This window comes from Myotis nattereri (genome assembly GCF_964212035.1).
Source record: "Myotis nattereri genome assembly, chromosome: 3".
Lineage (NCBI taxonomy): Eukaryota > Metazoa > Chordata > Mammalia > Chiroptera > Vespertilionidae > Myotis > Myotis nattereri.
The window spans coordinates 66731352-66757219 of NC_138077.1; the positions used below are offsets into that span (position 1 = coordinate 66731352).

At 36.1% G+C, this 25868-nt stretch overlaps 1 protein-coding gene across 1 annotated transcript in view; it reads left to right on the forward strand.

Moving 5' to 3' along the window:
• Positions 1–6795: 6795 nt before the first annotated feature.
• The window catches only part of CD200R1 (CD200 receptor 1), a 48100-nt gene continuing 29027 nt past the window's right edge, over positions 6796–25868 (forward strand). The window contains exons 1-2 of the mRNA XM_081088156.1: positions 6796–7107; positions 23538–23576. Of these exons, the coding sequence (XP_080944282.1) occupies positions 7041–7107; positions 23538–23576 (106 nt within the window). The 5' untranslated portion in view covers positions 6796–7040. The remainder of the gene's footprint in view (positions 7108–23537; positions 23577–25868) is intronic.

Sequence of the window (25868 nt, forward strand, 5' to 3'; positions counted from 1 at the left end):
TTTATTTAACTTCTCTAGCTTCAGTTTCTTCAAGTTTAAAGGGAAATATTTTGATGGAACAATAGAAATTATAAAAATGACATCAGATTTGAAAAAAGAATCAAATAGATATTCTAAAACAAACTCAAGATATACAGTAACCAAAAATAGGTGGCAGAACTGAAATTTAAACCCAGGAAATTCAACTTTAGGGGCCATAGCCTTAACAGCTACTTCCAAAACTAGGAAAAAATTATGACATTCTTAAACTTCCAAATTTAACTAGAGTTCAACCAACTTAAACTACTGTCTAGTTATTTATTAAAAACATACATCATCTTATAAAAGATACCATGGTCAAATACATAATTTGGGAACAAAATTTTGAAGCAACTGATATAATAAAATGTCCACTGAATATTGAATGAAATTGCAGACAGATAATTTCTATGACTGACATAATTTTTATGTTTCATATTCTTTTACTAGAAAGTTGCACAAAAACCATTTTATTAATTTAATACTGTCTGAAACACTTAAGGTGATTCCATTTGGCTATTTCTTTTTAAAATTTCCTTCTTGACTTTAGTAATTAGGGCATTTTGGAGATCAGATGATACCGGTCTTTTTTCAGAATACGTTGCCTGAATGTTAGTTTCTAGCCAAGGTACATGACTTGGCTTTTTATTCTTTTCAATTCATTTCTGTAATTTTTTGGACTTCCCCTTTCCAGTTGTCACTCAGAGATGAAAACAATATAACTGCCTCTAAAGTTTTTTTTTCTGTCTCTGTCTGTGTGTGTGTGTGTGTGTGTGTGTGTGTGTGAGAGAGAGAGAGAGAGAGAATTGCCATTTATTACTGAAGTTGCCAAATCACCACCAAAGACTCATGGGTTTGAGGGGTGTCTATAAGTAATGAAGAGGCACAAACATAAGTTTGGAGGGAGAGGAAATGGAGAAATGGATGGTGGGACTCCCAGTTGCTCTTTCCTTCTTCTTCTTCTTTTTTTTTTTATCCTCACCCAAGGTCATGTTTATAGAGAGGAAGAGAGAGAGAGAGAGAGAGAGAGAGAGAGAGAGAGAGAGAGAGATCTCAACCAACGGAGCCACTCTGACCAGGCTGTCCTTCCGCTTTCTAATGCCACAGGAAGAAGGTTCTTTTCTGGCCAGCACACTTCCCCCTCTCCATGTCCAGTTTCTCTGTGGGGGTAAGGTGGGGTAGGAGGATGTTGGAAGAGGATGTAGTGTGGGTAGTGTGGGTGGGCCCCAGGAGGGGGATGGGTGCTGGAGTGGAAGCAAGGGTTCCCAGGTTCTCATGCATCTTAATGCAGAGGTCCTCCAAAGTAAAATTTTCAACAAGATTTCTACTTATTAATTTGGTTTTGGGAATGAAAGATAATTGGTTGACTGGGATACCACTGTACTCAAGACCAGAATTAGAGTGGCCCATTTTCCAGTGTTTATCCACATTGTGAGGTACCACCTGACTCCCTTCAAGAAGGACGTTGTTCCAGGGTGGATCGTATTGCCGGCAGTTCAGAAAGACTTCTATGGATTGCCTCACCCAAGATCATGCCCCTTTCCTGAGCTATATGTAATAAGTGATAGATTCAGGAGTATTAAGATATGGCCATTTCAGCTCAACAGAGGACATCTCTAAAGGGTAGTTCAAACTCCAGATCTCCCCAGGGGTTAGCCGAGCCTGTTATGGGCCTACCTTATAGTTTGACTTCTCTCGCTGCCCACTCTAGTTTATGTTTCTTTAGTTCTATAAGAAATGATTTAAGATTACTCCTTAATAACCACCCTTCACACTAAACTCCATTTCAGGGTTTGCTTCACAGGGTACACAACTTATAACAATCTTCTTCAAATTTATCTGAATCAAGGCATTGAATCTATCTTCCATTCTTTAATCTATCCATCTATCCACCCACCCATCTATCTCTTTACTATTTTTATTAAACCATCCTGGCATTTCAGAAGACTCATTCTTCTTCTTATTCAGTAATATTTCTTCAAGTTATAATATCCACACTACTGGTATTTATCAGGTAGCCAGTTGTTTAACTAGTTTCCAAAAGATATAAATAAATGTGCAAAGTTTAGCATGTTAGCATACTTTGTGATCAAATTCTCAAAGTGCAGCTGTAAACATTAGCTTTGGATTCACCAAATTATCTGCAGGGGGCAGCAGAGAATGCTCTTAAGGCAAATACAATTAGAGAAATGCAGTTTCTTTTTCTTCTTCTTTCTGTCTCTTCAAAACAAACAATGAAGTTGTAAGAGTGCTCAACTAGAAGAAAAAGTGAGTGAATAGATGAACAGATTTAGGAGGGGTGAAGAGTGTGGAACATGCATTGGAGAAAAGACAGTTAAAAAAATACTTGGTAAAGTAATTAGCCACGTAACTAAGAAACAAACTTTGGAGTTAGATTTCTTGGGCTTGAATCCTGTCTCCACCACTTATTGGCTATATGATTGGACAATTTATTTAACCTCTCTAGCTTCAGTTTCTTCAGGTTTAAAAATTTTAAAATATATTTTTATTGATTTCAGAGAGGAAGGGAGAAAGAAAGATGGAAACATTAATGATGAGAGAGAATCGTTAATCGACTGCCTCCTGCACACCCTCCTCCTGGGGATTGAGCCCACAACCCAGGCTTGCGCCCTGACCGGGAGTCGAACTGTGACCTGCTTCTTCAGAGGTCGATGCTCAACCGGTGAGGCACACTGGTCAGGTAGTTTCTTCAATTTTAAAATGGTGACAACAGTTATGTTTATTTCATAGATTTGTTGAGACGATTAAATGAGGCCATATTTATAAAGTGCTTAGAACAGGGCCTGGGTGTTAAGCGAAGGGATTGATGATTTAATAGCGATATGACCACTGAGGTCTAAAATTGATATTAGGTAAAATATAAACTGTGGTTAATAATTTCTTTTCTCCGGTTTTGCTTTTAATTTGTTATGCACACATTTTTATTTTTAAGCATCTATTTCTAATTTGTTCTTTTTATACAATCTGTGAATTAGTACTGAAAAATATGATTAACCTTCATCTGATATATATTTTGTCTAACTTTCAAAGGAGAATTATGGAGGTGATTTGGCATCAACTGTATATTGAAAGTGGAAAATTTCAAGGTAAATATCAAAGATACAGTAGAATACAAAAATAGATATATACATTTTGGTGAGGCTTGTTTAGGTTACTCGTTAGTACAATTAGTGATTGTGTAGGAGATCCAGGATTTCAGATATGTCTTTGGAGCGTGGGTCTATGAAGATTGTAGAGAAGTGAATTGGAGAACAGGAAACTAGGACCTGGCCAGGAGAGCGGCCGTTTTATGCAGTCATTAAATTATATGCCTCTGGGCAAATCATTAGTTTCATATCTCTAATCGTTGTGCTACGAGGGCAGGGAGGAAAGCAAACTAGAGTGGAGTGTTGTAAAGTGTGAGCTCCTTGAAATTCTTCACATTGTTAGGCATTGTTCTTTCACTTCTTTGAAAATGTTACATTAGTACTTGGGCAGCATAAGGACAGGGTAGATTGAGGGACTTGGGACAAGTTTGCAGTAGTGTGTGTGAATATGCATGTGTGTGCATGCTATGAGAGGCTAAGTCAGGCCACACACCTAAGAGAGTTCACAGAAAGTAAAAATGACAAGGCAAGTAAGTATTGCCCCATATTTTTGCAAAGGCATACACCCAGAAAATTTAGCTAAGGTATCAGAGGCAGGCAAGTATTTGGGTTCTAGGCAGTCAAGACTCAAATTCAGGAGTTAAAAGAACAGGCAATGGAGAACAAGAAGTCAGGAATAAAAGGCTATTAGTGTCTGAGCAGTAAGGATTCAAGATCCATGTAAAGCTTCTACATAAAGGGGAGGTATGCCAAAGGCAAGATAGCAATGTCTTCTTCTTCTTCTTCTTCTTCTTCTTCTTCTTCTTCTTCTTCTTCTTCTTCTTCTTCTTCTTTTACAGTTTTTAAATATTTTATTTTTTGTTTTATTGTTTAAAGTATTACAAATAGTAGTACATATGTCTCATTTTTTTCCCCCATTGACTTCTCCCCGGATCCCCTACCCCCGCCCTCCCTCCCGGCCCCCCGGCACATGCCCTCAGCCCCCACCTCCCATTGTCTTGTGTCCATTGGTTATGCTTATATGCATACACACAAGTCCTTCGGTTGATCTCTTTTGTGGAATATAAAGAACATTATAAACTGATGAACAAAAATAGATACAGAGGCAAAGAATCATCGAACAGACTGTCAAACTACAGCGGGAAGGCAGGGGAGCGTGGCGGGGGGGACAGTTTATAGATCAACCGAAGGACTTGTATGCATGCATATAAGCAATGTCTTCTAACTGGTTTAAGGTTGCGGCTAAGTCTGAATCTGACATTGGAGACAAAGATATACATCTGACTGAGAAAAATTTACTTCAAAAGCTTTAAACCAACTTGTGAGTAAGTCAAATGTGCAAATTTGGGGGCATTATGTTTTAAAGCAGCTCTAAATTACTAAAGCTGACCAAGCCCTTTTGTTTTGGCCACCACAACATTAACCAGCAATAACATTGTTTCTTTAGTCTTTTCTGTGCCCTCACTCATAATTGGTAGTGTTAAAGAGGAGTTAGAAGATTGGTGGAGCAAAATTTTTCGATTTCTGGTTTGAGCTGCATCTTTCTTTTGATCTTGTCTTGCTCTTCTGCTCTTCATTTTGGGTTCCGGTGCCCAAGGGGCACATCTAAGGAGAACCTGGGCCCTTTAGAGTTTTCATAGATGTGCATTAACTAGAAAAGCACTTTTTTCTCTTATTATATTGACTCTCATGGTATATCTTTGGTGGATGGTTATGCTAACCAACACTTGGTCCCTTTATTGTTCTTCCAAACACCTGCTGTCCTTAAGAGGTAAAGGTGGGGGTTGAGAATTAGGGTGAAGGGGATAAAGGGTTGGGGGAGGAAGTCTCATCCTGCCAAATCTACTTCTAGAATTCTATAGTTTTTGACACCATTCATTTGATTCTTAAACTGCTGATGGTAGATTGTGGTCTGACCTGAGATAAGTGCATGGGAGAATGTCTATGAAAGTTGTTGCCTGAAATTTCAAACCAGAGGAGCTGAGTGGGAAAAACACAAGGCTGGCAAATGAGCAACGTGAGTTTTACTTCTAGCTGTGTCACCAGGTCATTCTGAGACATTAAGCAGGCCACATAGCCCTTCTGTGCTTTGGTTTTGGCTGACATTGCACAAGCATAAAAATAAATGGTCACCAAGAAATTCTGGTGGCTTAAGAAAACACTCATGTAAGGATAATATAAATGGAAAAAAAAAAACAGGCTACTGATTTGATTAAGAAACTTGCCCAGTATCATCTGACTAATAATTGCCCAGCAGAGACTCAATGTTAGGTCTATCTGATATCAAAACTCATGGTAGTAACTACTATGAACTTTAACACCAGTGTGATGGAAACCAGAATGCTATATTTGAACTGACATTTCATCACTGATTTTCTGACAGATGGTACAATTTTAGACATCAGGAAGTTGTTTTTGCTATAGTCCACATTGTCACATAGCCCATATCTTTAAGTATTCCATGCCCTCAAGCACCTGGTCTCACTGTGTATTATTGGTTCACTGAAAGGAAAGCTGGAGAAGAGGAAGGGGGAGAATATATATAGTTTACTGTTTGGCAAGAGGAAAGATGAAACTGCTAACTTACAGGAAAAATATTGCATGTTGTTTAGTCTTTTTCCTGTTTGCAATGTTTTCTTCCCCTTCCTGGAGAGTTTTGCCTTGGAGTAGGAAATTCTTGGCACATAGAGAATTTCTTTCTTCCAAACAATCCAAATGCACATGAACTAGCACTTTAAGGCAGAGGTTTTTTGTTGTTGGTTTTGTTTTTTTGTAATTCTCAATTACAGCTCTGTGACAACTAAAGATGAGTGCTTATTTGTAATTTGGTTCAAATGACCAGTCTAGTTCTTCAAAAGTGAACATGAATGGAAATAAGTATGAAATTGTGATAGAGTAATGTCCCCCTCCCCAATCTGTTACCTAAATTCTGAAACTTGTAAGTAGGTTAATTTATATGTGAAAAGGGAAGTTGCAGATATGCTTAAATTAAGGATTTTGAGGTGGTGAGATTATCCTGGATTATCTGGGTGGTCCAATATAATCACAAAGGTTTTTATAAGAGGGAAGTAGGAGGGTTACAGTAAGAGAATGTGACATTGGAACAGGGGTTGGGAATAATGCAGGTACAAGCCAAGAAATGCTCGTGGCTTCTAGAAGCTGAGAAAGTCAATGAGTAGATTCTCTCACCGTGTCCAGAAAGAACATGGCCCTGCCGGCACTTTGATTTTAGCCCCACAAGGTCCATTGTGAACTAGACTCATTTGTGTTATTTTAAGTCACTCGGTTTGTGGTAAATTGTTACAGTAGTGATAGGAAAGTAATATACTTACGATGCATCTGGAGTTGGAAATATTGCAGACAGCAATTTTATGCAAAATTTTTCAAGGGAAATATTTTATTACAAACTTCATTACTGAGACTGTCCACCCCTTCAATTTGGAGAGAGCTTCTGAAAGTTATCATGATTGGGAAGTTTAATGGGATGGGCCCAAAATAGATAAATACTCTGTTTTGCTTGTTAATCCACGTTTAGACAAGTCCGTTTGTCTTGGGCACGGTCAATGCCTTACTGTAAAGTTTATCTCTGTACAGCAGAAGTGAGAGGAGAACCAATGAGCTGAAAGATAACTCAATCAATCTGCTTCCTCCGTCTTTGCTTCAGTGCTTCATACAGGAAATCTATTGCTGTGTCAAGTTCCAGAGAAGAGTTTCATCTGTTCCAAGGTACTAATCAGTCAAAAACACATAGAGTTGAAGGAAGGGGCCAGGAGGGAAGGCGTGTCGGCTGCTGATGGACTAAGAGGATTCAGCACGGAGAAGTCAGGCAGAGAGAGCCTCACCATGCCCACAGCTCCCTTTTCACCTATGTGGAGGAGAAGGGCTGAGTGAAGGGCGGAAAAGAAGAGAACAGAAATGCCCTGCTCTTGGAGAACTTCTGACCTGCAGTTACTACTGATGTTGACTGTCTTCCTAGTGGCTGGTAAGTTTGAATTGTCTTTGGAAGAGGGACAAGAGAATGACCGGTGAAAAACCTGGTCTCAGATTTTCCGCAGCTCTCTTTGCCTTTCTCATGGTGCAGTACAAGATAAATACACTCACAGATATGGGGCATGGGGTTGCTCCCAGATTTATTTCACTTTATTATCCTTATTTTCTTCGTTGCTGTACTTATTTTACTTTGTATCCCACTACAGTGTACTCATTTCTATGATTTACCTCATTGCCTGTTTTCTTATTTTCCCCTCCCTTTTTTTTTGAATGAATACATTAAATACTTTCTAGTAGCAATCCAAGTCATCTGGGTCCTCTTTATCTTCTCTTTTTTTTTTAAAAAAAATAAAATAATAATTTAAACCCATTTAAGCCCATATTGTTAATGTAAATTAGGAAATTTTATTGCTTTCTAGCACTTTCTATGACCAGGTGCTTTTTAAGACATAATATACTCAGAGTTTGGTGGTGCATCTGCAATGTATGTCTGTGCTTAGCATTAAGATGTGCAGGCTGTAAAAGACACTTTCTGTGCTAGAGGACATGCTCTTCAATGTGTAGGTTGCTGTAGGTGTTGTAGAGGACTTGGGACTATTGTGGGGGTGTCCTGGTTTCACTATAGCGGGTTGGTAGGAGTTGATGTGGGAGGGAGCTTTTAGGTTTCGCTTTTAGTAAAGGGAGTAGTGGCAAGGAAACAGTGTAGTTAATTTAAAATTTTGTAATTTGATAATTGAAAGAAGAAAAGGTTAGTTTTTTTTATTTTTTTCTCATATGAGTGACTTCAAAGTATTGCCTATCTTCCAGCAAAAACCTCTGTTTTCCACATGATAATCTTACTGGTGAACACACACAAAAAAACCATACTGTACTACTGTACTACTGTACCTTCTTGTGCAGAATTTTCACATACTTTTTCTCCTTTGATCTGCAAAGGAACTCAGCGAAACAGGTATGAAAAGCATTTCTCCATTTTACAAAGATAGAAACTGAAGCTTAGAGAGGTGAAATGATTTGTCCAACACTAATAGTATGTGGCGGAGTCACACCATATACTATTAGTGGGTGCAACTATAAGCATCACTAAACATTTGACTAGGCAATTTTCCTCAATATTTAGCCATATACTTTTCACACCACTGTTTATAGCACCACTAGAAAAAAAAAAGTTAAGCCAATATTGGTTGTAAATTTAGTCGGATATTTACTTATAAAAAAATTCAGTGATCTGAATCTTTCAATAATTGAGATCTTGTTGGAGAAAGCTAGTACAAAAACCTGTGCAGAACCCAACTTGTCAGAGAAGCCATTTGCATGATGACAGATGGTTACTACATTTAGTATAGTGAACACATTATAGGATACACAAATGCCAAATCACTATGTGGTACACCTGAAACCAATATGATATTGTATGTCAACTATACATGAAGTAATAAACATTTCATTCCCCTTAAAAGATTAAAACATAATTGATAATTTTGAATTTTAATGGTAGAGGTTTGAGTTTTAAAACTATTTCTAAGCACAACTAGGGATACTACATATATCAAATACTTGAAGTCTGTGCTTTAATAATTATAAACTTATCAAAATGTTTAGAATCAAGATATGGAAAGCAAGTTCTGTGCAGTGATTCAGCATAATAGATTCACCATGAAATAATTCAGAATAATGAGAAGCACACCACCTGGAGCATGAATTTGCCTTTATTTCTGGTACTACTTTAATAGCTTTGTGTGTTCTAACAAAACTCACATAAGGGTCACAATCAGTTAATCATTTCCAGGAAGAAACAATATTGTTCACTCATGAACACTGCGCAAACAGATTTGAAGTTATTTTTAGGTAGAGTTTATATGCCTTCTCTGTTCAAAAAACCTAGAAATACTGCCAAACATAAATAACTCACTTTAATATACAACATAAATTCAGCTAATGACTTTAATGTAAAACATAGCACTTAAAAAATCTATTTACTTTCATCTTTACTAATTTGCTTATAAATTCAAGCAACATGGCAGTGGGTAGACAAAGTTTATTCAGAAAATACCTGAGGGGAAAGATTAAAACATCGTAAATGGTCCAAACTTGCAACTTTGTCTGGTCTCCTTTCTTTGTATTCCCTTCACCCCACACCACTTCTACCTCCTTATTTTAGCAAGTTATCTTCTAGTTTTTTTCTTGTGTTCAAATTATATTTTGCTATTCCAATTAATACAATTCGACCTTTTATAAAAGTCACCGATGCTGAGATTATGTGTGAATTACTGAAAAGAAATTTTCCCCTTTTCTTACTTGGGCTAAGTTTGACCATTTATTATTATGTTCCACTAGGGGGCAGGCAGTAACAAGAAAAAGAGTTATAATCAAGACAGGACCGATAGCTTCAGCAGGTTTGCAAAAATAGAACAAGCGATTAAAAGCAATTGTGAAATCATATACTACTTAAAAAAAAGCAACTGTGAAAAAGAAGGGTTTTTTTTCTCATTAATTTCAGTTCTATCTTCCTTTCTTGGCCTGTGATTGTTGCAAATTTACATATTTTTAGGTATGTTTTCTCTAAACATCCATGCTTAAACAATTAATAAATTAATCAAAAGCCATTGTTAAGAAGACTGAGTGTGTATGGAAGGTGTGTGTTATCTGTGAATAGTGCCTAAAAGTTATTAGCAGACTAAATTAGAGAAATCAAGCTAAGATGACATTTTAAGAGAACTTTTTAAAAAAATCTTTATTGTTGAGAGTATTACAGATGTCCCCTTTCCCCACCCCGCCCCTCATTGCCTCCGTCCTCCTGCTTCCCGCCCTGGTCTAGGCCTCCACCACCCTATTTTCTGTGTCCATAGGTAATGCATAGATGCATATACCTTCTTTGGTTAATCTCTTCCTGTCCTCCTTTCTGCCTTCTGTGTTTATTTTTATTATTTCTTAAATTTTATTGATTTCTAGAAAGAGACAGACAAAAGGAGAGGGAGAAATATTAATTTGTTGTTTCATTTATTTATGAATTCATTGGTTGATTCTTGTATGTGCCTGATTGGGGCTCAAACCCACAGCCTTGGCATAATGGGATGCTGTTCTAACCATCTGAGCTACCCGGGCAGGGCAAGAAATTGTCCATGAATCTAGTAAAACATGAGAGAAATTACAGTGGGATGGAGTTGTCAAAGACTTTGTGGAGGAGATGGGTCTTGAGCTGGACCTTGAATGATGGGTTTGGGTCGATGTGGAAAGGTAGAGATAGAAATAAGGAAGAGCAGATGTGCAGTATGAAAAAAAAAAAAGCAAGTTGTTTTGGGAAGAGAAAGAACTCTTGCCTGATGGAATGGAGATTGTGTGTGAAATGATCAGAGACAATAAGGCTGAATTTCAGGAGTCTTTGATAACTAAACAGAGGAACTTGAATACTATGCAGTAAGTATTGAGGAGCCATTTGTTGTTTTGTGAACAGGAAAATAATATAATAAAGCGATAGTTTTAGAGAATAATGTGGCAGCAGTGTCCCCTTCAGTGGGAGTGGCTTTTGGTAAAAGACTAATTTTGCAGAAGGAGTCAAGAGCTCCTACTCTTGGGTTTTTATTTTAGAAAGTCCTGTGTTTCTGCTTTGAGACATTGAAGAGAAGTTTCTTTGCAGAAGAAGATGTTAAATTCAATGCAGGGAGGGAGGAGAACTAGGAGGAAAATTCATGTATGTACCTGGAAATATAACACAACCTAGGATTTGTGAATCATTCATGGAGTGGAGGATCTCACAAAGGGAGTCTTCATAGAGATAAAAATGGTAGAATAGGCACTATATATTTTTGTATTTGGGTCCTAGGAGCAATAATTATTTCTTTCCTCTCAACAGAGAGCAAGATCTGAGAAGAGAAGGCAAGGCAATTTTTAACCTTAAATAAGAAGAGGAAAACTTTTTTTTTAAAATCCTTACTTGAGAATATTTTTCCACTGATTTTTAGAGAGAGTGGAAGAAAGAGGGAAAGGCAGAGAGAAATATGGATGTGAGAGAAGCACATTGGTTGGTTGCCTCCTGCATATGTCCTGACCAGGGCCTGGCCTGGAATAGAACCCAGGACCCTTTAGTCCGCAGGCCAGCACTCTATCCACTGAGCAAAACCAGCTAGGGCAGAAAACTCTTGAAATTGAGGAGTTAGATGAAAAGATAAATATAGAGATTCTAATAAGTTGAGAATAGAAATAAGGAGATGAGACAGTTCCACAGTCTCACAGTAGATAAGTGCCTCCCAATAACTCATAAGTATTTCAGTTAATGTTGCTAGTCAATAAAATAACTCAGTTGTCACTTGGTTTTATATTTTATATAAAAAATCAGATTGCACAGTGACTAAAATTCAGTAATCATTGATATACTTTTCCTCCTTGTTTTCAGTGACACACATTTTGTAACTTCTGATTAGGATTAGGGAGATCTGTGATTATGAAATAGCTTTGTATGTTCTAACAAAACTTACCTAAGGGTCACAATCAGTTAACTGTTTGCAGGAAGAAACAGCATTGTTCATGCATGAACATTGAGCAAACAATTTAGACGTTTTTGTTTGTTTGTTTGTTTGTTTTTTAAGCTAGAGTTTATATGTCTTGTCTGTTCAAAAAGCCTTGAAACAATCTGAACAACACAATCCTATATGTGTTCATGGAAAGCAGTATAGAAAAGTACTAGAAAATAAGCTGAAAGGGTTTAGAAGCAAATAATTTTCTTTAAAAATAGCTGCTCCTTTGAGTTGTTGCTGCTGTTGCAGGCTCTCTACGAATCAAACTCTGAGATAGAGTTTTGAGTAGAGAATGTTTATTAAGGAGGACAGTTGGAAGAAACACCTGGAAGGGCAAGTTTGCAGAGGGAGAAGTCCATTTTCAATCTCAATCCCTGATCCCCACCCATGGGAAACTGTTGAGTTAGAATGGTCTTAGAGAGGCCCTCCATTTCATCAACGTGGCTGGGCCTTTATATCTTCATCTCAGTCAGTCATTAAATGTGCGGTACCCTGAGAAGGGTCTGACTTGGGCAGAATAATTGAGTTGATCTCTGAAGATGCTGATAACTGAAGGCTGTCTGCCGATAGTGCTGCCAGCAGTAACAGCAAAGAGTCATTCCTTCAAGATTCTGAGTGCACACACTATGTCCACCAGAGCTGCTATTTCCATGTTCTTCATTGCTTCCTGAGTTTCTGAGTTTGTCTGGTATTATTTCCCTTCAGCCTAAGTAATTTCTTTTATCATTATTAGTAGTATAGGCTTGCTTGTGAGGAATTCTTTTAGTTTCCTTTTGTCTAAATATGCCTCGTTCTTGAAGCATATTTTTGCTGGATATAGAATTCTGGCTTGAATTTTATTTTTCAGCATCTTAAAAATGTTCTTTCACCATTTCTGATAAGAAGTCAGCAGACATTCAAATTATTGTTTCCCTGGCTATAATCAGTCATTTTTCTCTGGCTGCTTTCTACATTTTCTCTTTATTGTTGTTTTTAATACATGTTATATGTCTATGTATGGTTATTTTCATATTTATCCTGCTTGGAGATTACTGAGATATTTGAATCTGTATATTTATGCTTTTCAGCACATTTTGCAAAATTTTCAATTGCTATTGTTTCAAATAAATTTTCTGCCAACTATGTCTCTTTTGTTCTTCTAGAACTCAAATTGCACATATGTTCAAAGAACTTTTGCTATTTCATTACTGGTCTCTGTGGCTCCTATGTTTTTTAATCTCCCTTTTCTCTCTTTTATTCAGATTGGATAATTTTTATTGATATATTTCAAGTTTGCCAACGATTTTCTGTCTCATCTCCATTCATCTGCTAGGCCCATTCAGGAAATATTTTATTTTAGATATTGTATTTTCAATTTTACAATTTCCATTTTTTTTAACTAGTTTATTTTTTCCTGTTGTGATTTTTCTGTGTTTTCATTCATTGTGAGTATATTTTCCTTTACATCACTGAGCATAGTTTAATAACTGATTTAAGGTCCTTGTTTGATTAATCCCAACATCTGGATCACCTTAAGTTTGGTTTCCCTTTAATGTTTTTTTCTCCCAAGAAAGAATGAGCCACATTTCCCTAGTTCTCTGTATATTGAGCAATTTTATTTGGATATTGAATATTGCATCTTAGAAACTCTGGATTTTGTCATATTGCTTTGTTGACCCCACCCCCTCTTCCAGAAAACATTTAACTTGGTTGGACTCAAATAGCTAAGTCTTCCTCTTGGACAGTGCTTTTACCTTTAGCTAGTTGGCTTCAGGTGTTTCCTGCCAAGTGTGGCTTAGAGTCAGCAAGAGAGATGTTGGTAGAGTTTGGAACTCTTTTACACAGAATTTGGAACTCTTTCTTTCTCTCTCTGCCTCTCTCAATTTCCAGAGACAAAGGTTGCTCCAAAATTTGTTCTTTTATTCTTCAGAAAACTGTGGGTTTTCCATTAGAGCTTTAAAAAGTTCAATGTGGTTCAAATCGCAGCCTTTTTTGAGACTAAAAGTGGTAAAAATGGGAAAAAAATGGGAACCCACACCCTCAACCCTGAACCACTTCCTTCTTCCAATAATTGACATTCTTCAAGAATCTTCTTGCTTTTTCCACTCTCCAGTAGCTTTAGATAGTTGTTTTTATATTTTTCCAGAACTTATACTTACATGTGAGAGCTTATTTTGCTATAAAAGAAGTGCAACTTTCTTCAAATTCATGTATTTTTAAAATCATTGTGCTTTTTAAAAAATATTTTTATTGATTTCAGAGAGGAAGGGAGAAGGAGAGAGATAGAAACATAAATGATGAGAGAGAATCATTGATTGGCTGCCTTCTGCACATCCCTGACTGGGGATTGAGCTCACAACACAGGAATGGGCCCTTGATCTGGAGTCAAACCTCTGACCCTTCAGTCTGTAGGCTGACACTCTATTCACTGAGCCAAAGCAGCTAGGGCTAATATCATTGTACTTTTGTCAACTGATATTGATTTGGCTGGTTATACTGTTTTTGGACATTGAGATCAAATGTGTTATATTATTAAATGCCCTTTTGCTTTTAAATTTCAATCATATATTGAATATCTTGGTATTTTTCACTTCCTCAACAAAATCTCACTCCTCTTTCCCCCAATTTCTAGATTCTTATATATGTTTTTGTTGGCTTTAAAAGTATGTCATGAGATATAGTTGTGTCATCTTTAACAAATTGCTTACTCTCTTTAGACAGTAATATCCTCATTTGTGAAATGAAGGAAATGTGTGAAACTATTGAGAAGTATAGAGCTTTCATAAAAGAAGAAGTTTAGAAACCTTTAAATTAATCCTTTCATTTTATACATAGACAAATAAAGCCTGAGAATGTTCAAGGAATTATTAAAGATATTACCAAACTTTTATTGGATGAGCTGAGCTTGAAACTCCTTCATAGAACCAAAAAATAGCAAGGAAAAGACATGTGGCAAGTACATGTGGGAAAATCTATGACTTTTAGATCTGATGCAACTAAAATGGCAGAAGGCATTGGAATAGAAAAAAAGAGACAAATGTACTACTCTTTGTAATATTTTAAACAATGAAAAAAATAATAATAATAAAAAGAAAGGACAGCTACAGAGTTGAGATTCCTGTTTAGGAAAAACAAGTCAAAGTTAAAATTTGGGTCAGTTGTTCTGTTAGCCAATGAGTAAGGGAGTGTCTGTCATGTGTCAGACACTGTGCTTCATGCTAGGATACTTGAACAACACAGACACAGGTCCTGCTCTCATGGAGCGTAGAATCTTCTAGGAAAGATACAAAATCAATCATTGCAAATAATTAAATTATACATACTGTGCGAAGAGAAGTAGAGGGTGACACAGAAATACATAACTGGTATATCTAATCTGCTCTGAGGACTAAAGAAGACTTACCCATGGAAGTGTTGTTTAAGATGAAGATGAACAGAAACAGACAGCAAGAAGAGTTGGGGAGATGAACATTCCAGACAGGTTAAACAGCCTGTGTGAAGGACAGAAAGAGTTAAATTGTGATTAAAGTGGTAAAACAAGGAGAAATCAACTGTGTAGAGGCCCAGGTGAAGTTCTGGGGGTGGGTAGAATAATGGAATACAGAATAATGAGAAAGAAGAGCAGGTGAGATTTTGGGGAAATACTACACTGAGATGCCTGAGGAAACAGGCAGGTTTGCAGAGGAGGCAAACAGGGAAAAGGATAGGGTAGTGGTGGGCATGAAGGAAGGGGTTTTAGGAGAGGAAAGTGGTTAATAGCATCTGAATGTGCCAAGGAATCCAGAAGCACAAGCACTGAAGAAAGACAAAATGTGACGATATCCCTTCAAAGTTGTGGTTTGAATTGGAAGGGTGTGGGAGCCACAAGATTGCTGGTATCAAGGAGAGAGTGGGTGGGGAGGAAATCGAGGCTGTGGGCACAGACCACTCGTTCTAGAAGTATGGCAGCACAGAATGGATTAAGGGTAGCTAGAAGGAGAAAGCAACATCTAATCCCCACCCTCCTCACCCTCAAATCAACATAGGAGAAACCTGAATGTGTTCAAAGAGTATCGTTTGAAAACATTCAGCGATTTGGTAGAAGTGTTTTTCCAAACTGGGTGTGTACATATGTAGCTTTAAATTGCTTAGTGATTTCTTTTTGTCCTTTCCATTTTGTTAATTTACCATGAAATACTATCTTTTCCCAAAGCTTATATAATATAAGAATATCTAAATATATGATGCATTTTGTAGTACTGACAAATATTTGAAAAAATATCCAAGTAGTACAACTTGGTAGATTCAAAATAATGAAATATAGTTATTTTTATTCTCCAGAAAAATAATTCTATCTTATTCTTTATTAACTCCCTCCCCAAAGGTTGTTTTAAACCAGTAATTTAAAGCAGGTTGACAGACAGAGTTGCCTGTAGAGCAGCCGTGGGCAAACTACGGCCCGCGGGCCGGATCTGGACCGTTTGAAATGAATAAAACTAAAAAAAAAAAGACCGTACCCTTTTATGTAATGATGTTTACTTTGAATTTATATTAGTTCACACAAACACTCCATCCATGCTTTTGTTCTGGCCCTCCGGTCCAGTTTAAGAACTCATTGTGGTCCTTGAGTCAAAAAGTTTGCCCACCCCTGCTGTAGAGCCTAAAATATTCTACTGTGGTGCCTGCTCAAGACTATTTAATTGGACTTTTCAGAGTATAGATTCTGGGCATCTTTGCAGATGATTCTAATGGAGCCAGGATTAAGAACACTGTCCTACGTCTTTCTTTATCACCCAAACTGTCACTGTTGTTCCTTATACTCAGCACATGGCTGCTCACCTTCTGGTTTATCCATCATCCAGTGTAGGCATCTTTACCTCCCCCAGACAACAAGATTTCTTAGGGCAGAGATCTTGCCTACCATTCCCAAAGCGCTGCACAGCTACCTGATGCTGAGTAGGTATACTCAGAAAATGTTTGTCAACCTAAACTTCTTCAAAATGTCTGTTGCGTCTCTAACCACTGTTTCCCTTCCTGCGCCTCTCTCAGAGATCGAGTATCAGTCTTTCCAAAAGCTAACATCCATTTTGCGCCCAGCACCTCTAGGATCCTGCTTTAACATTCAGCCTCCTTCATTTTTGTAATGCAGCGCACCCTTTCAATCTCCTGTGTTCTCTATTCTTAAATAACCATCTCAGTCTTCATAGTTCCAGCTTTATCCCCTCTCTTTCCGGTTTGACATGAAAGGAAAAAAACACACATCGAATCATTCTCCAATACTACCTAGGTCAAAATTCCTGAAAGAATAAGCCCACATTTGCTGACAATTGCTTCTGCTTGGGTCCTTGCAGTCTGGTGCTGCTCCTCTCTCTGTACTGACACCACTCTTTCACGGCTCCGAAAGGTCTCTGACCACCTTCTTGTCAGCAAATCATAAAGACTCCTGGTCCTTATTTTAAGACTTTCCTGTCCTAAAATTTCCTCTTTCCTGGTGTAAGGAACTGCATTTATTTTCTATGTTTTTCATCGTTTTTGCTAACCTCATTTCCTCCAAAAGATTCCTAATTTTAAATGTTTTCAAGACTGGCTTTGTTTCCTCTCCCCCGCTAATTTCCACATCAGAGAGTGCAATTTGGCAGCCCCTGGGCTAGATCTGGCTTGCAGACACTTTTAGTTGGCTCATGTAATATTTTTAAAAATTTGAACTAGTTTCTCATTTTTTTTTAAATTGGGAGATTTTACCCCAAAGCCTTGATTTAGGATTTTACCCCAAAACCTTGCCTAGGATTGCTGTGAGGATTGGGTTAAATGATGTATATAAAACACTTAGCACTGTGTTTTCATTTTATAAACATTCAAAAAATGGTACCTTAATTATCATTTTGTGGTTTTCAAAGCACTTGCATAGATATTATTTCATAATATTTAATTAGCCCCTACAGATGGACTTTTTGTTTGTTTACATTTTTTTTGGAATGAAAATCTATGCTGGAATTAATATCCTGTACATATATCTTTGCATATTTGATATGCATATATGTTCACCATATATTCATTAAACACCTTGATCCTTGTTACCACTAATATATGTTTGTACAAAAAAAATCTGTCTCCAACAATTAGTTTTGGGCTATGTGATAGTAATTCCCCACAGAAACCCTTCAAAAACCAACAAAAGAAAACCCCACCAGAAAACAAAAAAGCAAAAAATCTAGCTTTACAATATGGTTTTTATTAGCTCTGTGTCCTAACAAACTGATACAGACTTTGTGATTATCCTCAGGGAAAAAAAATTAGGCCCAGCAATATGGTTTTTATTAGCACTGTGTAATAACCAACTGATACAGACTCTGTGATTATATTGTTTTGGAAAAGATCAAATTTGTTACTTATCACAATTCTTTTTGATTTCAAAATTTTATCCATTCATTGATCATTATTGAATGTTTGTGTTTTAGAACTTATTACTTTTCTTAAACATTTCTCCTTTCAAAAACTAGCTGGGTGTTTTATTTCTCTATGTTGTATCTGAAGAGTATAATTATAGATACTAGATAAGTCACACTTCAACATATATATAAAATATTTTGTCAGCCTTCCGTATCTTTGGCCAATATTTTCAATTAGGTTGTCCCTCTCTTTTTTTAAAAAAATGATTTCTATGTTTTCTTTATATTTTTTGGAGTAAAGCAGCCTTTTGTTTATCATAACTGTTGTGAATATTCCACAAAGTTTTGTTTGTCAACATTATTTTATGCATATTTTTGCCTACAAAAATTTGAAATTCTTTGTAGAGTTAAATTTCTCAATATTTTTCTTTATAATTTCTATGTTTTGTGCCAGGGTTGCAAAGTTTATTCACTTAAGATGACAACTGTCCCAGTTTTCCTAGGGCTTTCCTGCTCCTATGTCTCAAGAAACCCCTCAGTCCCAGACAAACCAGAATTCTATCACATTATCTAGTGTTTAACATAAAAAAATTACCTATATTTCTTCTAGTACTTGTTTACTTATTTACTTATATTGAAATCTTTGATTTATTTGTTATATTTTTATGTGAGAAATGAGACAGAAATTTGGTTTTATTTTATCTTATTTTTCTAAATGGTTAGTTGGTTCCCCCTAATATCTCCTATCAATGATATAATCATCCTTCCTTCCCCTTACAAACTTGAATGACCACTTTAATCAGATACTAAATTTCTACATGTGTAGATGAAGCAACTGAGGTGCAGAAAGTAATCTATGCAAGATTATAGAGGTAATAAATGGAAGAGCCAAAAGGTCAATTTTCTTACTCTAAAAATGTTGGTGTTTTTTGTTTTTTTTTTCTATTTTTGTCTCTGCTGAAACTGGGTTTCCAACCATTACTTTGTTTACTGAACACCTAACTAGGTGTTGTCTTCTACTAAATGAATGTCTTTCAAAATGTAAATCACTTTCATAAATTAAAGTGTTACAACATGAAATCTATGCTGTGATACCAGGATCAGTTGTTGACACTGTTTAAAAAATAGGTGTTAATTGTACTTTTTGTGTTTCTTGGTATTTATTATTTTAAGTTTTTTATATTAACATAAATAACATATTGCAGAGTGTATGATATTCATACATTTCAAAGAATGATTATACAGTGAATATCCGTGTAAATTAAAAAATAAACTATTGACAGTTCTTCTCCAATTATACCCTCATCCTTTGGTCTAAAGGTAGCCATTATCTGATGAGACAATCATTTTCTTTGGGGGATAATTAATTCCTGTTTTTCTTTACATTTTACCATGTATGTAATAATATTTGTTTTGACTTTTTTTGTATTGTACATAGATGAAATCATAGTGTCTATATTACTTTATAACGGCTTTTATTTACTCAGTATTATGTTTGAGATTTGCCCATGTTTAAGTTTGTAGTTGTAGTTCATTAATATAAATAATTTTTATCCTAGAATTTCAGATGTTTGCAAAACAGTGTTTTTCCCTGGGAAAATTCTGGCTCAGAAAGAACAAACAGGATTTAAAATTCTCTAATATATGTGATAGATCTTTTGCTCAAGTGCCATATGAATGAAAAGCACTAGTTGGGAGGCTGATCATCATCTAAGGCAGAAAACAAAACATTTCCTTTACTTCCAATATTTATCATTAAATTAATGCAGTAATCTTCAAGTAGGTTTTGTAGAGAAAAAGATCATGTGTCTCATTCAAATTGAAATTCCTATTTGCTATTTAAAAAATAACAGAATTTGAGAAAAATTGGTGATGCTTTCAGTTATTCATTCCTACAGGATACTGCTTTTTACTTATATAAGAGAAATAAAATGATAAATTAGGCCCACTTTCCCAAAAGTTACAAAGTTCATGGATATTCTGGCTATCATAGATTTCTACTAATTCCCACATCACTATGTGAAAACCACTACAGTAGAGGCAGAAATATAGTTAGCCTATCTAAATTACAATTCATCTTATTTTCAGGAACTCTGAAAAAAGTACACAATTTATTTCCACAACTTTAACTGGGAAATAATACTTTTATGTTACCCTACACCTACAATATGTTGTTTTAGAAAATGCAGTACAAATATTCACTAATAAAATGCTAAGGCTGATATTTTTAGCTTTCTGGAGCCAGAAATTTAAAGTTCTCTGCACTGTATTGGCTTTTACCATACTGGTGACTAGAAAAAGTCATGTGCTCAGTGTAACTAAATAAAAGTTGTTTTGGCAATGTCGTTTGAATTTCTGGGTCTTTGTGTGATTAAGATCTCAGCCACAAAGTTCTATTCATTTTTAAGTAAAACCTTGAATCTTTAGGAGAGGTGTACTGCCTCATTCTTACGGTTTTAAAATCTCAGTTTGTAATGTTTTGAATACCTTTCACAAGTTATTCCTTAATTGTTAAATGAGAATGATAGTCTGTGTTTTGTAAAGGGCAGAACTGGACTGTGTAAATTCGTTTGATTACCTAAAATGATTCTGTAAAGAAGAAGCAGAACAAGAAGTAAAACTCATATCCCTCATATTTTCCTGCTATTACTTAATCCATAATGGTCCAGATCTGTATTTTTTATTATAATTTACATAGTTTTGAAGTTTGAAAGCTTGTAACACCAAATGAAGAGTGAAATAATTCTATCGTGTGGTTTTCCTTATGTAAAATATCAAGATATTTCCACAGATTTCAATGTGTTGAAATGTATTTTAATGTAGTCTGTGTTGTTTTTTAAAGTAATATGTTCACTAAAAATAAAATAACAATAAAGGTGACAGATAAGGATGTGAAGACTGTAATAAGCAATACAGTAAGAATGACTTTTAATTAGTTCAATGCTAGCACAGAGGCCTCAAGTCCTAGAGAGAAACACATTAAAAAAAAGTGTTCTACATTATTGTCTTTCACAGCTATATGGTCACCTTATTAGAGCATAATCAAATACTTCATGCTACAGTTTTGTTCTAATTTAATAGTTACTTTACCTTAGAATTCTAACTCTTGACCGCTTTATTTTCTCTCCCCCAAACATGAATGAAAGGGCAGAAAACCTTTAATATTTTTCTTTCCTATTTCTATGCATTAGAAATAATAAATAAATCTAAGCAGGTATATTAACTTTTAAAGTATGGCATAATCTATGTTCTAGTTTGGTTAAACACAGTTACTGAATCAGGAGTTACTGGGAATGGTGAAATAGCAGAAATGCCTATCTCTAACTATTTTAGTCAGTAAAGCAGAGCAGAGCGCAGGATTTTACAACAGATAAAAAATGTTTAAGATCACAAGAAAAGCATGTGCTGTTTCCGAGAGCCTTTTCCCTTCTTAATGGAGGGAGCCTGGGGAGTATGAGTTTGCACAGTCATCCCAGACCATGTCTGTTGCGTGGGTGGCATATGCTTGCTAAGGCATATGACAGTGATGACTTGGGAAAGGAAACTTCTGGTGCTTGGAGTGAGTAAGAGGTTTCATTAGTGGTAAAATCACAAAACATCCTTACTTCTGATGATGATTTTGACTTGGATGGGAAAGGGTTTTCTCCAGAGTTAAGTGTTCGCGGGTTTGTATTTTGTTTTGTGTTTATCTGTGTGGATGCAGGTTCACCAGCTCTTTCAATTTCTGTTAATTTGGATAGAGTGTTTATCCTGGTGTACTTCTTAGGATCCATACCTTGGTCTCTACTGACTGCAGTGAGACCTACTTGTGTGAGAATAATTGGGCAATTTGTCCTTGGCCACATTGTTTCATCACTGAGTCTACATTTCTTTATCTGTAAAATGAAGATGATAATACCTGTAGGATGGAGAGACTGAAATAAAAAAAACATATGAAATTACCAAAAATCTGTTCCTAGTGTAAGTGCTCAAAAATTATTATTTTAAAAGAACATTTTATTAAAGAAAATGGGCAACCAGAGACCTGGGGAGTATTATGCTTAACAAAATAAACCAGTCAGAGAAGGACAAGTATCACATGATCTCACTCATATGTGGAAACTAATTAGCAAAATAAACTGATGAACGAAATAGATTCAGAGACATAGAAGCATAGAACAGACTGATAACTCTCAGAGGCGGAGGTGGGGGTGAGGTGGGGGTGGTAGAGGGGTTCGGGGTGAGAAGAGATTAATCAAAGAATTTATATGCATCTATTCATACACCCAATGGGTGCAGACAATAGTGCGGTGAAGGCCTGTGGGGGTGGTGGAGGGGTTAACGGGTGGAGGGGGGGAAGGAGGAGTTCAATGCGGGAATAAAAAGGGGACAGCTGTAATACTTTCAGCAATAAAGATAAATTAAAAAATAAAATAAATCTATAAACAAAAAAGAAAATGGCAACCAAGAGCAACCACTGTATTCAAAATTTTGGCAACCAAGAGCAACCACTGTATTCAAAATTTATCCATAAAAACACTGTGCATTAAAATTTACCCTAAAATGTTTCCCATTGCTTGTCAGAATACTCACTGTAGATGCCCTAGAAGTATATTGCTTCATTGTGAACATTTTCTAGGAGTTTACACAGTTAAAGCCTGCCATACGCAGTCTGAACTCAAATCCCACACCCAAGTTTTCTCAATTTATGGCAATAATGAACTGTCTGTAGTTCTTGTAAATCTCATGTGACCTTATGCTTTCTTGTAAATGCCATTCTTTCTGTGTGCAATTTTCTTTTTCCTTCTCTCTTCCTGGAAAACTACTCATTTAAGATCCAGCTCTAATATTATCTAGTATTGTAGAAGGTCTTACCTAATCTCTCACCCTTGCTCTCTTAGACGAACCTCTCTTCTTTTTAACTTCTGAACATCATACATACTTCTATCATTACACTGAAAACTTTACATTATAATTTTTTATATGGCAGCTTCCTTGCCTGGACCTTAATCTCTTGGGGAAGAAAGATATTGTTTACTAGGGTGTTTTTATGTCTAGCAAGCACGTTGCCAGTAGTTGCTGCTCAAAATATGTTAATAGCAATTCTCACTTAGAGTTTGCCTTATAAAATTTGAAGTTGATAGATACTTGTTCACATAATGTGACTTCAATAATATTTAGGAAAATCATTTTTTGTTCCATACCAGCATATAATCAACTACTAAACTTTTTCTTACTAGTCAATGGTTCCTAAAGAGTCTGTATAGATAGTAAAACCCTTCTTCCACAGAAATAGACTAAATGCATATAAGCCTGGGAGAAGAAATACTCTGATTTGAATATCAAGACAGGAAGTAGTGAGAAGCATTCTGGGCCTAAAGTAGGAGTATAACAAACAGGCAGGAAGATCTGGTCACAAGTTCATACTGGGGTACATTTTTTGAGACTTTTGTTTGTCTTTCATAATTTGTGTTTTCATTGGCAACTGCAATCCAAAGATGGCTTCAAGAATGTGAAAAAAATGTGGTTTTAATTAGGAGTTAAATGCTAATATATATATTTCTCTCTTCACCCTATTTCAGAGTGCATAAGTGCATCAAGCAACTCAACACAGCAACTGGGTAAGAACAATTGCAGTTTGGGTAATGCTAGTTTTTTAATGATAATTCTAATAGAAGAGTACTTGATGCTTGTATAGATTTTACATTTTAGAATTTTGAATTGTTGTATATGCATTAATAGACTGCATTGCCTAACATAATAGTGCTTTTTAAATTTTTTTATTGATTAAGTTATAACATATGTGTCCTTATCCCTACGGTACCCCCCATCTCCCCCGACTCATGCTCTCACCTCCTGTTGTCTGTGTCCATTGGTTAGGCCTATATGCTTTTATATAAGTCCTTTGGTTGATAAAATAATAGTGCTTTTTTGCCCTGGCCAGGTGGTTCACTTGGTTGGAGCATCATCCTGTACACCAAAAGATTGAGGGTTTGATTCCTGTCAGGTCACAGTCTAGGGTGCGGTTCGATCTTGTCGGGTGTGTACGGGAGGCAATCAATTGATGTGTCTCTCTCACATTGATGTTTCTCTTTTTCTCCCTTCCTTTCTCTCTAATAAAGTAAAAAAATACATATTCTCCAGTAAGGATTAAAAGAATACTGCTTATGTTTAAGAGTGTTGGTAAATTTTTCATTCTGAAATTATTTCTGTGCTTATTTAGTACTCTTTCAAGAATGTGATCACTAAACAAAACAATTTCCAAAGTATTTTTCATTCAAGTTTTTTTTTACTTTCATAAAGGTACTGTATACTTTATTTATTTCTTTTTCTTTATTGTTGAAAGTATTACATAGGCCCTCCTTTTCCCCCTATTAACCTCTTCCAGCTTGCTCCCATTTTTCCTCCCTCCTCAGCCCCCCCCGCCCCCACCCTCAGGCCCTCAGGACTCCATTGTCTGTGTCCAAGGGTTATTCATATATGCATACAAGTTCTTCCCATTCACCCTCCCCTGCCTTCCCTCCGAGGTTCAACAATCTGTTCATGCTTCTATGACACTGGGTCTATTTTGATCATCAGTTTATTTGGTTCATTAGATTCCACAAATGAGTGAAATCACGTGATACTTATCTTTCTCTGACTGCTTATTTTGCTTTGCATAATACTCTCCAGATTCATCCATGCTGTTGCAAATGGTAAGAGTTCTTACTTTTTTACAGCAGTGGAATATTCCATTGTGTAGATGTACAAGTTTTTTAATCCACTCATCTGTTGATGGGCACTTAGGCTGTTCCCAAATCTTAGCTATTATAAATTGTGTTGCTATGAACATAGGGGTGCGTATATCCTTTATGATTGGTGTTTCTGATTTCTTGGGATATATTCCTAGAAGTGAGATTACTGAGTCAAATGGGTGTTCCATTTTTAACATTTTGAGGAAACTCCATACTGTCTTCCACAGTGGCTGCACCAGTCTGCATTCCCACCAGCAGTGTACCAGTGTTCCCTTTTCTCCACAACCTTTCCAACACTTGTCAGTTGGTTGATTTGTTGATGATAGTCATTCTGACAGGTGTGAGATGGTACCTCATTATCATGTTGATTTGCATCTCTCGGATGATTATTGACTTTGAGCATGTTTTCATATGTTGCTTTGCCTTCTGTATGTCCACTTTGATGAAGTATCTATTTAGGTCCTTTGCCCATGTTTTGATTGGATTGTTTGTCTTCTTTTTGTTAAGTTGTATGAGTTCCCTATATATTTTGGAGATTAACCTTTTATCAAATGTATTGTTGACAAATATGTTCTCCCAGGTAGTGGGGTCTCTTTTTATTTTGATGGTGGTTCTTTTGCTGTGCAGAAGCTTTTTATTTTCATATAGTCCCATTTGTTTATTTTCTCCTTAATTTCCATTGTCCTAGGAGATGTATCAGTAAATATATTGCTATGAGAGATGTCTGAGATATTGGTGCCTATGGTTTCTTCCAGGACTTTTATGGTTTCACGTCTAATGTTTATGTCTTTTATCCATTTTTGAGTTTATTCTTGTGTATGGTGTAAGTTGGTGGTCTAGTTTCATTTTCTTGCAGGTACCTGTCTAATTTTCCCAACACCATTTATTGACTCCATAAAAAACTACTACATTTAATAAATGAATTCAGAAATGTAGCAGGATACAAAATTAACACCCCCAAATACATAGTGTTATTATACACCAATAGTGAACTCTCAGAAAGAGAAACTAAAAAAAATACCATTTACCATTGCAACAAAAAATTAAGATACTTAAGAATAAACTTAACCAAAGAGGTAAAAGACCTGTACTGTGAAAATGATAACATGTTGAAAAAAGAGATAGAAGAAAACATAAACAAATGGAAGAATATACCATGTTCATGGATTGGTAGAATCA